General features: G+C 46.3%; 1 protein-coding gene across 1 annotated transcript in view; it reads right to left on the reverse strand.

The window, feature by feature from the left end:
* Positions 1-509: 509 nt before the first annotated feature.
* GPR50 (G protein-coupled receptor 50) overlaps positions 510-14767 on the reverse strand; it is a 40844-nt gene continuing 26586 nt past the window's right edge. Inside the window, exon 2 of the mRNA XM_071757669.1 lies at positions 510-5538. Within this exon, the coding sequence (XP_071613770.1) occupies positions 4670-5538 (869 nt within the window). The 3' untranslated portion in view covers positions 510-4669. The remainder of the gene's footprint in view (positions 5539-14767) is intronic.

Here is a 14767-nt window from a genome sequence, read left to right on the forward strand (position 1 = left end):
TCCTCCTCCTCCTCCTTCTCCTTCTCCCCTTTCCTTCTCCTCTTCTTCCTGCTCCTCCTCCTCCTCCCAAAGCTCCACAATGAAGCCCAAGTGTCTGGCAGCCCCCAGCCCAGGGGGACTCCCTCTCTCCACAACCCTCCCCTACAAATCTAATGTCACCTTGTCACCACCCTGAGTCCCAGAGCCTCACATCCAGGGGATGTAGGGCCAAGCAGAGGAGGGCACTGGATGTGTCTTTTCTTCCAGAGCACCCCATGGACAGACACAGACCCAAGAAAGACAAAAGGAGCTTGGAGGGACACTCAGCAGCAACAGCATGGAGACAATTTCTGCCCTGATGAAGGCAGCAGGGCACCAGGCAGCTGGTTACAAGAACAGGGAACAAAACTCATCTGAACCCCAGGAGATGTCCCAGATGCCCTGGGTCATACCCGTCTGGGCAGCTGAGTTATCTCTGACCTCACATTTGTCAGTTCCATCTGGTTTCTGGGAGTCAAGAAAACCAAAGCTGTTGTTCCAAATATTTATTAAAAAATAACTGCAAGTGAAAAAAAATAAATGAACAAGCAGTCCACCGGCAGATTTATTACACTTTTAACAGGCAAAGGGGATGAATCCACTCTATGAACAAAAATAGCAACAGAGAAGTATACTGAAGGATTCTTAACCAAATGATAAAATGGAAGCAGCATATGCAATATATATTTATATATAAATATATTGGTTACATTCTTCTTAAATAGATTAAACAACATTCATTAAACATCCAAAAGTATTTCTTTGTAACAAAAGATTCATTTTCCTTCACATCAATACTGCTTCTCCATACGTTTATGTCCACTAAAACAATTCCAGACTTTGGGATTAGAATAGGTGTTCAACACCACCAGGTAGATCCAGAGCAAGTAATTGGAAATCACTTTATAGGAGATCTCAGTATTATTTCTAAGGTTTAAGGCCAGGTATGCAACAACTGGCAGAGCATGGCTTAAACTGGGGGATCTCCTTGAAAGCTCAAATTTTGGATCAAAGCTACATTCCCACAGGGAAACTCTGACACTGCTCAGGATTCCAAGCTTAAGACACACTTCCCTTTTTCTGTAAACAAACGTTAACAAAATAAACTCTCTGTACCCTGTTACCCATTTCTTAACACAAAAATAAGGAGCTGCTTGGGTAGTCTTAAAATAAATCAGCATAAAAATCTCTTCTATCCTAAGGACTGTCTCTGTATCAAATGCTGGCAAGTGGCACAGTGCTGTCTGTCTGAAGTTCCTGCTGCCCAGGTTTCATTTTGCCAGCCCAGCTCCAGCAGGACTGAGCTCAGGGCTCCAACCAGGGCAGCTCAGTGATCCCAGCTCTTGTCCCTTAGCCAGGGACACCCAAAGCATTTCTGCACAGGGACTGCTAGGGCAAGATCTGTGCTGAGGGAGGGAGGGAGGGAGGGAGGGATGGATGGAGGGAGGGATAGGTGGAGGGATGGAGGGAGGGAGAGAGGGATAGGTGGAGGGATGGAAGGAGGGATAGGTGGGTGGATGGATGGATGGATGGAGGGAGGGAGGGATGGATGGATGGATGGATGGATGGATGGAGGGAGGGAGGGAGGGAGGGATGGATGGATGGATGGATGGAGGGAGGGAGGGAGGGAGGGAGGGAGGGAGGGATGGATGGAGGGAGGGAGGGATGGATGGATGGATGGAGGGAGGGAGGGATGGATGGATGGAGGGAGGGAGGGAGGGAGGGAGGGAGGGAGGGATGGATGGATGGATGGAGGGAGGGAGGGAGGGAGGGAGGGAGGGAGGGATGGAGGGAGGGAGGGAGGGAGGGAGGGATGGATGGAGGGAGGGAGGGATGGATGGATGGAGGGAGGGAGGGATGGATGGATGGATGGATGGAGGGAGGGAGGGAGGGAGGGAGGGATGGATGGATGGATGGATGGATGGAGGGATGGAGGAATGGATGGATGGAGGAAGGGATGGATGGAGGGATGGAGGGAGGGATGGAGGGAGGGAGGGATAGAGGGCACCCACTGCAGAGCTATTCCCACCCTGTAGGGTGGTGGCAGGGTCTGCACATGCAGGGAGCTGCTCAGTACCCACTACCCACCCCTTGCTTGTCCCCTGCAAAGACCTGGGCAGGAGTTGAGCTCAGACCCTACAGCAGAAGATGGGCAGGTCTCCTGTCACTTTGCATAGTTTGGTTGAGCAGGGACTCTGCAGGTCCTGGGGAAATGCCTTATCCTGCTCCTACAGCTCTCCCTCCTCCCAGGAGACAGCAGAGGCTCCCTCAGCTTCCTGGTTTGTGACCTCTTTGGCTTACTTGATTTGTAATGCTCTCAAATGCTCTCTGGCTGTTACTCTGGAGCCTCAATAAGAAATAGTGCAAATACAAGCTTAAAGAAAAAAAAAAAAAATACCACATTACCTTCACTGAACATTCAGTTAAAAAAGACAAGGATCCATATGATGAAACCCCAGTTGTGGGGTATCTGAGACATTTGGCAAACCCGTAGAAGATTCTTTATGATTGTCTTAAAGGAGTATATTTGGCTTGGCACTAGATGCTTAAAGTTATTTGCAAATGTTATTCTAACACTGTTGTGGCTAATTGCAAATGACTTTGAAGACTAATCACAGAACACGGGACATCTCCTTGGCATGATGGGACAAACACTCACTGGAGTTATGGATTCCTCAGTGCTTTTCTTATCCAAGTTTGACTTAAAATGATTTTGTTTGTATGGAATGGTGTTAATTCATCCAGACCAGTTTTGCTGGAAGACAAACAGACCACGTTATTTCTGAGGGTCAAGATACCTTTATTTGGCCATGCTCAGGCTGATCAAAAGGCCAAAACAGCACTCAGCTCGATTCCTATTATGGGAGGCTGGCTGCCATGCATTTTAAAACAATAATCATCTGAAGTGGCTGAGATGTTCATGTTTGAAACTTAATAAAGTGCCAGGGTGCTCTGTGAGTGCAGGGACCCACCTTGCACTGCAGAAACCTTCCCCCTGTGGCAGGACTCACCCTGCATCCGTGCGCCGTGCAAGGTTTCTTGGGCCCACTTCATAAAGGGGCTTCATTTCTCTCTAACCCTCTTGTCCCCCCAAAACCAGCCCCATGCTGGTTTCCCCAAGCAATGCACAAAAGGCTCGTGAGCTTCACTAAGGAACAGGCACTTGGCCAGCTCAAGGCTTTTCCAGATCCCATGTACCTCCACCTCCAGGCGTACACGTGGCTCACAAAGTGGTTCCAGGTCTTTCAGGGTTCATCCATGGGTCTAGTCCTGCTTTCACTATGAGCACAGAGGGAAGACCACAGTATCTGAGCAGGAGTAGGGATGACTGCTGTCCTCATTAAACCCCCGGGGCTCAGACTTGGTCCTCTCCTTTGCACAGCTCTTGCTGTGCCCCTCAGCACCAAGCCAGGTTTCCTGTCTTGAAGGCAGAGTTAAACCAAGGGAGTTTTACCTAAAGGTTTTCTGGAATTCACACGTTTAAAACCTTCACCCAACACACACTCAGTTAAAGAAACAGCCTTATCTTGGCCCACGTGCTTGTTTCTGATGTGATATTGGCCTTCCCAGAGCTTCACGTTGTTACCAACAACAAGTGAGTTCAGGCTTTAACTGAGGAACTGATGCATGAATATTCTGAAGTAGCTTCCCTCTCCCAGCACCAGGAATTAATTACAGCTTTGTACATTAATAAAATGAGGGGAAAAAAAAATCTCCCTTTATTTTAGCCCTCCCATCAAATTTTTATTTTGTGGTGGGCCAAAAGAGAGATGTTTGGAACAAACACTTCCTTCCCCTTCCCCCTTTGTCCAAAAGTATAAATATTATGGGAACCTAAAAGCTGGCATCTGGGACTCTGTTATGTTCATCTTTTTTGTGACGTTCATGTAGCAGACACTCCTGAAAAATGTTTGGAATGAATGCTGGCCATGACAGGATGCTGCCAACAGAACCAGGCTCCAAGTACCTTCCTGCTATTAGATTATGTTACACTCTTACTATGGCCTGGGAAGGAGAGTGCAAGGGTGCTTAATATCTGTTGATATTCAATTAAAACAGGTGCATCAGACACTCACTAAGTCTGCCCTTTGCCTGCCTCACATCTTGCCCAGGCTAAACCTTAAGAAAAAAAAAAAAGGAAACCAAACCCACACGTAGCAGAAGTCATGAAGCCCACGTGTGTGCCTGCTGGCTAACACTGTTACCTGGTGAAAAGATAAAAAGCCATGCAGTTTACACTCTGGTTGCTCTAGTTTGGGTTATGGTAAAAAGACAGAATTCAGAGGGAGGGGAGGATGGTTTGTCTGTAATACAAAGGGACTTTGCTGGCTCTTGGAGGTCGCGTTTCAAGCGTAACTGCATTTCTCCATGCACTCTGGATACTTCCCTTTTCCAGAGTATTGGCATGCTTGTGGAAAAAGCAACCAAACCAATTATTTAGGCACATGGTGAAAGATGGTAGAGAGAAAAAAAAAAAATAACCAGTCTGAAAAGCCTTACTCAAAGCCTTGATGTCACAGCAATAAGATAAGCATGAATGGTAGCAGACTCCTCCCTTGCATGAGGGGCCCAGCTGTGAAATGCACACATGGAAAGGCTCTGATATATTATATATACAACTGTAATCTAGAATAAATAGCACTGTTCTGATTTATAGGTGTATTTCAGCTTGGTTGTTGTTGTTTGTTACAGCTGGAGATGGTTTGCTCTTCATCCCTTCTGTCCCACCCTTGGACACATCGATGAACAGCAGCCTGGGAGTCCAGAGTGTCAGCAGAATCCTTTTGTACTCCTTCCGAAAATTCTGGTTCAGAAGCCCATAGATCACAGCATTGAGGCAGCTGTTAAAATAGGCCATAAAATAGCTCAGGACAAAAAGCCATTCTGGAATGTGTGGCTGCACTTTTGAAGGATTAATCGAAACTGCGAGGCCTATAAAGTTTAACGGTCCCCAGCACACGGCGAAAAGGACAAAAACCACAAACATAGTCAAGAAATTCCGGATGTCAGCTGCTCTCAGCTTCTGCTTGCAGTCCTGTCTCACCCGGTGCTTGACCTGAATCACCAAAATCCAGATCCTAAGGTAGCAAAACGTCACGACGGACAGGGGGACGATGAAGTGCACCACCACCACGGCGATGGTGTATGAGGTACTCACCGTCTGGGCAAAGGTGCAGGAGTAAATCCGGGGGTCATACTGCAAGGAGCCAACAAAGAAGTTGGGCACAATCGCCACCACGGTGAGCACCCAGGTGAGGCAGAGGTAGCAGCAGGTGTTCTTCAGGTTGAAGAGCTTGTCGTAGTGCAGGCTGTGGCAGATGTAGCAGTAGCGGTTGATGGCGATCGCCGTGATGTTGAAGATGGAGCCGATGACACTTAGGCCCATGAGGAACCCGCTCACCTGGCAGTGAACGTTTCCCATGGTCCATCCGTTATGGAAAATAGCACTCAGGATCAGAGGGTAGGGATAAACTGCAACTACGAGGTCTGCGACAGACAAGCTGACCACAAAGATGTTGCCTGCAAAACAAGAAGAGATGATGAGAGGTTAACACAGGTCTGGATGGACAACTTGCAGCTCAGAACTCCTCTTTGGGCCTAACTCTTTCCCCAGGCTTCCCTTTACCCTCTGTTTGGTATTTGAAACCCTAGAAAATAAGTTTTGGCTTTACTAGTGCCAACAATGGAGAGTAACTCAGTGGGATTAATCTGTGTATTCCTTCTTAAGGAAATTCTAAACTGGAAGGGTTACCCTGAACTCAGCTAGAGCTGTGGGTCAGGAACCTGCATCCTCTAAGCTGTATAGGACAGAAGGATTCTGCTCTCCTTGGTAATCAGCCAGCACAACTGTAGCCACCAGACAGCCACCTAGAAATTAATTCCTTTAAACACTATATGGGACATAATACTTTCCATAACAAAGTGATACTTTACATGAACAGAGAATTTTGGGGCAGGCAGGTTAAATTTTCAGCGGTTTATCCATTGCACTGACAGCAGTTGCATGGGAAAAAAATTTTTTTTTTTTTGTCTTTTGCACACCAACAGGTATATTTTCACCAGAACTTCTGCAGCGTTCAGGCTAAGAAGAGTGTGTTCTTCCAGGAGCCCTGGTACAGCCAGCTTTTATGTTTTTATCTTATTTGACGTGTTTTCTTGTTGCCTTAATATTAAGGTTGTCCAGTGCAATGTTGAAGGTCAATCACTACTCCACTGTCTGGGTGTAGGCAGGGAATGTGATTAATCAGCTGCTGTCAGCCATCTCTGCAGAGTATATCCCACAGGTTTTCCACTTAGGCTCTAAATGTAAAGAGCTGAGAAGAATCTGTATAAACATAAAATAATTTAAGCCATGTTGGATTGACAATGGCCCATTGGCTGGGACAACACCTGTCAATGCCACTGTGTGCAGCAGCCTCCAATGACCCAGGCAGCCAGTGGCTTCCTAACATCACTTAACTGCTCATTCTATAAGTCTGGTATGGCAAACATTCTTTCTGTTCAGTTTACCAGTCAGAGTAGAAATGTGCATTAAGAAAGGGATCTTGATGTCTTTTGAGACCTGGTAGAACTACAGGACCAGCTATAATGTTGAAAAGGACATCAGTCAAAATTTAGGTCTTGGATGACTGGACAAATTTGTATTTTAGGAGCTAAACTGTGCAGCTAGAGGACAGAATACTAAAAAAGTACTAAAAAAGGAGGGGGTTTTCCTAACTGTGCTGGCTTCAGGTACATCTGCAGTGGCAGGGAAGAAAATATTACTAGAGTACAAGTAGAAGCTACTCAACACCTATGGCCCTATGTGTTACAGGAACATCCCAGTCCACTGATCATACCTGCACCCTCTCTTTAAACCCCTATATCCTGCTGTCTACCAGATTATTAAAAAAAAAAAAAAAAAGAAAAACCCCCAAAACATTAAAAAGAGGTCCTTTACAGCTGTATCCATGAAGGGACTCTCTGTTCTGTAGGTCACTGGCTTCAGAATTTGGAAAATGCACCCAAGGGCTGGTAGGAATCCCAGCCACAATGACACTGCAGTTGGCTCCCTGCTATGTTTGTTGCCAACAAAAACCATCAGGACAAGTCAAGAGTTCATCTCAGGCAGCAGAGTCCACTTCACAGGGACTGGAAAACACTTCAGACTTCAGAACAGCCCACGGTAGTGTGGATCTCAGACAGCTGACACACAGACTCAGTTAAAAAAATAAATATTAGCAGAGGTCACGTGAAGTGATGGAAACTTCTTAGAGATTTCATGTAGACAGGTTTACCACAGCACACACCTTCTGTGGCTGATGTGCCCCAATGCTGATGTTTTGCTGATGAATATCTTACATAGGACTTCTTAAAAGGCAGCCACTGAACCTGGTCCCCATACAGGGAGCTCTGTCCCTCCCTGCTGCCCAGGGCACAACCACCTCTGCTCAGGCTTAGTGCCCACACAGGCACCAAAATATTTACTCCTCTAATCAAAAATACACCACCTCAACAAAAAGCAAAACATGCCCCCAGCAGCAGAACTTGCTTTTTGGAAAGGCTTTCCAGACTAATTTTCAAGACAGCAAAGCAGAGACAGAGAGGTTTCAGCAGCATAGGAGAGATGCAGATGACACTGGAGACATCTTCCCCTGATGGGACCCCAACCCCAAGCCTCCCTCTTCACTGGACCTTGGATATCCCACTTGGATACTCATTTATATACACAGGGGGTCAGCATTTGCTGGGGAGGAAAGACAGCCCCATTCAACACCCATTTCTGAATCAGGCAAAGCAGAACAAAGCTGGATGTTTCCTACTAAAGACAGCACATCAGTGGACTTAATCCAAAATGTAGCACAATCACAGGGGAAATTATTAGCCTCCCATCCCTGCCAACTGCTTGGAGAAATGAGCAGTCTCTGCCAGTCCATCCTCACTAACATTACCAGTTGCAAGGAAGTAAAAATACAGGGTGAAAAATCTATTAAAATAATATTCCCAGGATGGACTTAGCAGCTTGGATTCAATCTGAGCACACAGTATTGTGTGCATTATTTTCACACGATTTCATTGCATTTTGCTCCAGTAAGGAGAAAATGAGATGGTTTCATCAAAACAAGAAGGAATAATCCCTTCCTTTGCTTGCAGAGCAAACCTGCCATCTGTACCTCCCACTTCCAGCCTTGGCTCTCCCATCAGCTAAAGGCCTGTCACCCCAGCAGGGTGTTGGGTCCCTGAAAATAAGCCCCAAAAGGTTCATCCAGTGCTATTCTGCTGAAACAAACTCATCTTCCATTTTATTTGGCAATGTGGTCGACTTCACATTTTTCTTCTGGTGAGATGAAAGCGAAGGTCAGACCCATGCAAAGGCACTTGCCAGTCAGCCCTGTAAATTGCTGCATTTTTAACAACTGCAAAGAGGGGGGAACATCATATGAAGGGCAGAACATGCCCTTCAAAGCATGGGAAGTGGCTGCTGGCTAATTATTAAATGAGTAACTTGAGTATAGCATTACTCTGTTGAACATCAACATATGGGGTTTGAAAACTGCTTTAAATTCAGAGTTTGCTAAGAGACCCTGCAGCCAAAGGCTCCTGTCCTTGTCTTCTGAAGGATGAGATCAGACTCTTGCTCCTAAAAGCACTGCAGAATGGGAAGCCATCTAATGCCTGGCTCTTAGGAAGACAAAGAGCAGCCTCCTGACACTGACTTTCACTACATATTTATTTATTTACATTTTTCCACTATAAAACATAAGAGCCCATAATTAATACCAGCAGGGCTTTATCTCCAATTCAGAATTATCTGCTTCCGTGACACTATTTTCAGATGTAACTTTTTCTGGACACATGACTGTATTTCCTCATTAGCTTTCACATTTTCCATCCTGTTTTTATCTTCTGCTTACTCTAAATTGGTTCATGTGCCACTGTGCTCCATCTCCCAGTTACAGAGGGAGCCATCCCTGAGGAAGTGTGACCTGGGGAGAACAGCAAGTCTGTCACAAGCATCTGCTAACACAGACCTGGCCACTTTTTCAGGGAAGCTTTAATTATTTTTTTTACATTACAGAACTCCAACACAAAGCTATAGATTATAGAGGTATGAGATAACTTTTTACAGTGCAAACCACATATTGTTTGGGGAAAAAAAAACCCAAGCAATACAAAATAACTTGAAGCCTAGCAGCAGAGCAGATTATAAGCATGTGTGAGTAGCAGGGATATCCCAGGACATCTTATGCCCTGGTTCTCCCACCTTTGAGCCCTCCTCCTCCCTCCTGTAGTCCTGTAATCCTGTTCCAGTTCACTCCAGCAGCCTGCTCCTGAATTCCAGCCTCTCATTTTGCCTGGGTTATTCAACAACACAGGTTATTTGAGGACTTACTGTCATGACCTGGTGGAGTAGGAAATGTGGAAATCCCACAGTGAGTTCTGCAAACCAATGAACCACATCCACAAAGGTCTTATATGGCAGGGTGCTCCAGCAGCACCTGACCCTCATACAAAGAGCATTATTCTTCTACATATTAACTGAGCATTGCTGTACAAATAGAAGGGTCAGGGGCCCTGCCTGCCTCCAGAGGCTGCTGGAAATCCCTTGGTGCAGAGACTCAGCCTCTCTCTGCTGTTCCCACACAGCACTTGGAGGCTGCCCTTTAGGGCAGATGGGATGGGGGTTTTTCTGAACCTGTGTTGAAAAGGGGGAGGGGGGAAGGAGATAAAATATTTTTCTGATAATTGGCTCTTGTTATAAAACCCAGAACGTCCAAAGCAACCAAAACCTTTGGTCTCTGTTAGCCACATAAAGCTCTTACACTCCCATTCCTTGCTGAAATATTCCAGTGCTACGTTTGCTTCAGGTTAACAAGACACAGCTGCTCAATGCAGCCTGAAGTTAACAGTGTTATCTGTAAACCTTGTGCTGAAATGGAAATGTACTTACAGACAGGAGTTGCACCAAAGCAAAGCAACAGTTTTGTGGATCAGGTTCTGCTCACCTGGCAGAGTCCAGCTCCAGCTGAAGAGGGGAGAGGGCTTTGCTTTCCCTAACCCTTCCTGCCAGCACAGCATTTAGAGACAAACTAAGCCATATCCAACAGCCCCAAAGCCCAGCAGCTGAGCCACCCCATGATGGACAGAAATACCGTGGGGTTCCCTGTGTCCCAAGAGGGGAACCATGGGGCTCCCTGCATCCCAACACTGTCCCCCCAGAAGTGAGCTCAGATCCAGGGTCTGCCTGGCTGCAGCCAGAAAGCTGGAGACCAGCAGGTAGAAAACCTAGGTTGGCAAAAAATGTTAAGATACACAATGACCCAAAGGTAAAGGTTTACTTGGGTGGCTGGTATGTATCTGGTGACAACTTCTTATTTACAGCTTACAACAAAAAGCACCTGCAGTTTTACATTTGTCCTTTTGGGTTTTATGGAAAAACCCAAAAGACTTCTGTCTGTGAGGAGAGAAACTGGAATTCAGACTCACATCAGTCCCAGAGATGTATTTATAATATGGTTCAGCAAACCATTTACCAGGCCATGACTGTAAAGCAAGCCTCTGATGCCCATAACTTAATACTCTCTATTTAAGCTTCCCAAGCTTATGCTCACTGCAAAACAGAAACAAAATGCACTGTTTGCCCCAAGAAGAAGGATAGTCATAAAACTTTTATTCAGCATGCAACAACTCTTTAGTATGATCTGAGAGCCTCCTTTTTGTTTTTACCTGCCACTTGCTGTGCATTTCCTTGTATCCCAGTAACCCCCCTGCAGGTGTGACTCTGCTCCATTCTGCAAACTGGGGCAGCTCACAGAAAACAATTTCAGATATTTTTTTTATAAATAATATAAAGATGCCATCGAGTGTCTGTAACCATACTGATCACACACTGCTGTAATCCAGACTGAGAATAAAACTGTGGCACTGGGGGGCCTGGATCCTGCAGCCCCCACTCTGATGAGCAATTCTCACATCCAAAGGATCACTCCAGGGAAAAAAGTCTTTGGCCCAAGGAGCATTAGGAAAACCACCCTGCTATAGGAGACCATGACCCACATCACTGCTCTGTGCACACTCCTGGCTTCCAGGGCACCATCAACACCCAGCACAGCAGCAAAGTGGCACCTCAGGAAACACTGACTGTTCACTCTTGTTTCTTTTCAGCATTCTGATGAGCACTGATGCACCTGACACGTGTGTGTACAACAGCCCAGCAAGTATTTACCCAGTTTGTCCACTGAAAATGTTTGGCAGGGGAGCACGAGTGAAAAATCAGAGAAACTCTCCCTGAGATCCAGGCAGCAGGGAAAAAAAAAAAAAATAAATCAAAGTCTGTTGTTCAGTTCATGAATCCACGAATTTTAATTGAGGATTTTATCTGTGCATTTTGGAAATCTGTTGAAAGAGGAGAAGAAACAAAAGAAAGGCAAAAGCATTCCATCCATTACCTATTATCATTACCCCATCAGGATTCAGAGGGGGAAGTGAGGTTTCCTGCAGCTACACCCAGGCAATGCAGTCGGGCTGGCCTCAAATTCTGACTGAGCTGCACAAACCAGTACAGAAGGCAATGAACAGGAGGCTCTGCCAGCCCACAGCATCCTCAGGATGTAAAGTTAGACATGGAAATATTCAGTTTAAGGACACCACGAAGGTCCTAACCAAAAGCATAAAACTCCAGAGTCCTTTGAGCTCTCCTAGCACAGCAGTGAGGCCAGAGAGCAGCACCATGCTCTGGGATACCACCTGCTCACTGGCATCATTCCCTGCAGGAAAACCATGGGAGCTGCTGCCTGCTCTGTGCCCATGCAGGAACAAGGCCAAGAGAGAGTGGGAGGCAACCTGCAAACCAGCTCAGCCTCCTCCTGAGCCCTTCCATGACCAGATGCTTCAGCATCATGACTGCAAGCTTCATTAGCCAGCCCATCAGTGTTTCATAGGATCAGATTGGTTTGGACCTGAAACCAATTCAGTTCCAATCCCTCTGCTCTGGGCAGGAACATCTCCCACTAATCCAGGTTGCTCCAACCTGGCCTTGACCACTTCACCGTGTTTTCACCTCCTTCTGGACCTGTGAGAAGGAGGAAAAACCTCTCAATATTTATTGAAGTAGAAGGGAGCAACTCCCCAGCACTTCAATTACATTTATTTTGTTATACACCATACATTATTTTGGCTGCTGGTTAAAGAAAGGAATTGCTGACACTGCCAGGATTATTGGATTTTGAGACTTTTCAGGTTGTGACCTTTTCATTGCATTGCTGTCAAAAACATAATTTAAGCCACACCTTCAGCTGCTCTCATTGAATGCAGCCAAGGACAATCAGTTGAAGTGTTTACATCTCAGAGATTCATAACTTTCACTTGCCTAAGGCCAGCCAAATTCTAAGCCATATCTGAGCTCAGAAGTCTGTGGGAATGGGCTGGAAATAAGAGACCAGCCCTGTTCTCATATCTCTCCTTGTATCACTTCCCATTGTTAGAAACAACGTAAAGGAAGTGATTTTTTTTCTTAGAGTGACACAGGCAGCAGCCAGACATTCAGACTGGACTGAATAAAAATTATTTCAGCTACGTTTTCTTCTGGACCTTCAAAAAGGGATTGGCCTCTTTTGGTACCACTGAAGAGAAACTTCCCCATTTTCAGGGTTTCAGGTATTTTCAAAGGAAAATTAAGTTTTTAGACCATCCCAGAGAAACACTGTACTAGGTGGTGCTAAGCAGCTCCCTAAATCCCATCCAAGCTTTGCAGGCTGATTTCCTTATGTTTTCCCTGCCACACTGGACACACGAGCAAAGAGATGTCCCTTACCAGCCCATCTTAACTCCAAACCCATTTATTTATCAACTGATCTGTAAAATGCTCTGAAACAGGAAAGGCCCTTTATAAACATAAATGGGAATTATTGCCAGCATCCATTGAAATGACAAACCAGCACCCATCCCCTCCCAATCCCAGCAGCTGTACTTCCATCACTTGCCATCTGTCACTATTCTAAAACAAAATCTGTGAACTCAGGCTTAAAGAGACTTCCTCATGCTCTGTTGCTGTCAGTGCTGGTCAAAGCATGAGCCTGGCCAAGGAGCTATTGCAAGAAACTGATTCCCAGGCAGCCAACAGGCAGAGGGTACAGTCAGATCTGAAAACACAGCTGATCTGAGGGATAAAAATAACCTCTTCCTGCCCTGCTGAGCCCAGGAGCTGGCTCCTGCTCCTCCTCATGCCCCCCCAGCAGGGTTGGTGACAAAACCTTCGTGACAGCATCAGTCACTGTGGCCAGGGACCTGCACTGTGAGGAGCAGATGTTCCCCTGCCACATCTAACACCTCCTTCACCACAAGCTTCACTACAGCAATTTCACAGGGCTCACAGGACTCGTGTCAGGGCTGAGTACAGGAGGAGCAACCAAAACCAAATGATACGAGAACCCCAGACTAGGGAGTCCCAGATATATTGCTGGAAGACATCTGCTTTTGTTTGTCTCCTAATGACTTCCAAAACCAAATCACAGAATCACAGAATTGGCTGGGTTGGAAGGGACCTCAGAGCTCATCAAGTCCAAGCCTTGCTCCACTCCCCCCGTGGTTCCCAGCCCATGGCACTGAGTGCCACATCCAGGCTCTTTGGAAATATCTCCAGGGATGGAGAATCCACCCCTTCCCTGGGCAGCCCATTCCAATGCCTGATCACCCTCTCCATAAAGAAATTCTTTCTAATGTCCAACCTAAACCTGCCCTGGCACAACTTGAGACCTCTTGTGCCCTCTTGTCTTGCTGAGAGTTGCCTGGGAAAAGAGCCCAACCCCCCTCTGGCTCCAACCTCCTTTCAGGGAGTTGGAGAGAGTGATGAGGTCTCCCCTGAGCCTCCTCTTCTCCAGCCTCAACACCCCCAGCTCCCTCAGCCCTTCCTCACAGGACTTGTGCTGGATCCCTTCCCAGCCTCCTTGCTCTTCTCTGGACCTGCTCCAGCACCTCAATCTCCTTCCTGAGCTGAGGGGCCCAGAACTGGACACAGGACTCAAGCTGTGGCCTCCCCAGGGCTGAGCACAGGGGCAGAATCATCCTTGAGGTGCAACGTGTGCATCTGTTAAAGAGAAATGATGTTTCTGCAGTGAAACATGTCCTGGCACCTGAACAAAAGGCTGAAATGGGCACGCTCTAACTGGTCTCTATAATCCCTATTATCTAGGGGTAATATCCAACTGGCTTGAAGGAGAGTAAGATTTCATGGGACTATGACACCTGGATTCCTGGAGGAACTTCTGGAAGTAAGGAGCCAATTGTAGGCAGCAATCTGCCCATTAAAAGGGAGATCCTGCACTTTGGGATCATAAAAGATGAGGCTGGCAGGCACATCTGCCATCAACAGCTACATCCAGTACATCCAGTGCAAGAGCATCACTGGATTCTGCTCTTACAGAACCAACATTTTGCCCCTAGTAAAAAACACCAGAAAGAATGAAATATTCTGAAAAAAGGCCATCCGTGTAAGCCAAAGAAACTCTGAGGTACTCGGCTCAATTGCCTCATCCTCAAACACCTCCCAATCCTACTTTCTTGTCCATAGTGACAAGGGCAGGGCTATTTATATAATAGTTATATAATCACCATCAAGCAATGGGGTGGGTTTTTATTTTTTTTTTTAGTGTCCCCCCTTTCCCTTTTAATCTCCATGGAACTTTTCTCAGCAAGAAATAAATCACAGAAATTTCTTCTCTCTAAAACTACTTAACATCCATACCAGGATACTTCAAAGTGGTGACACAGA

This window comes from Heliangelus exortis, chromosome 14, assembly GCF_036169615.1.
Source record: "Heliangelus exortis chromosome 14, bHelExo1.hap1, whole genome shotgun sequence".
Classification (NCBI taxonomy): Eukaryota; Metazoa; Chordata; class Aves; order Apodiformes; family Trochilidae; genus Heliangelus; species Heliangelus exortis.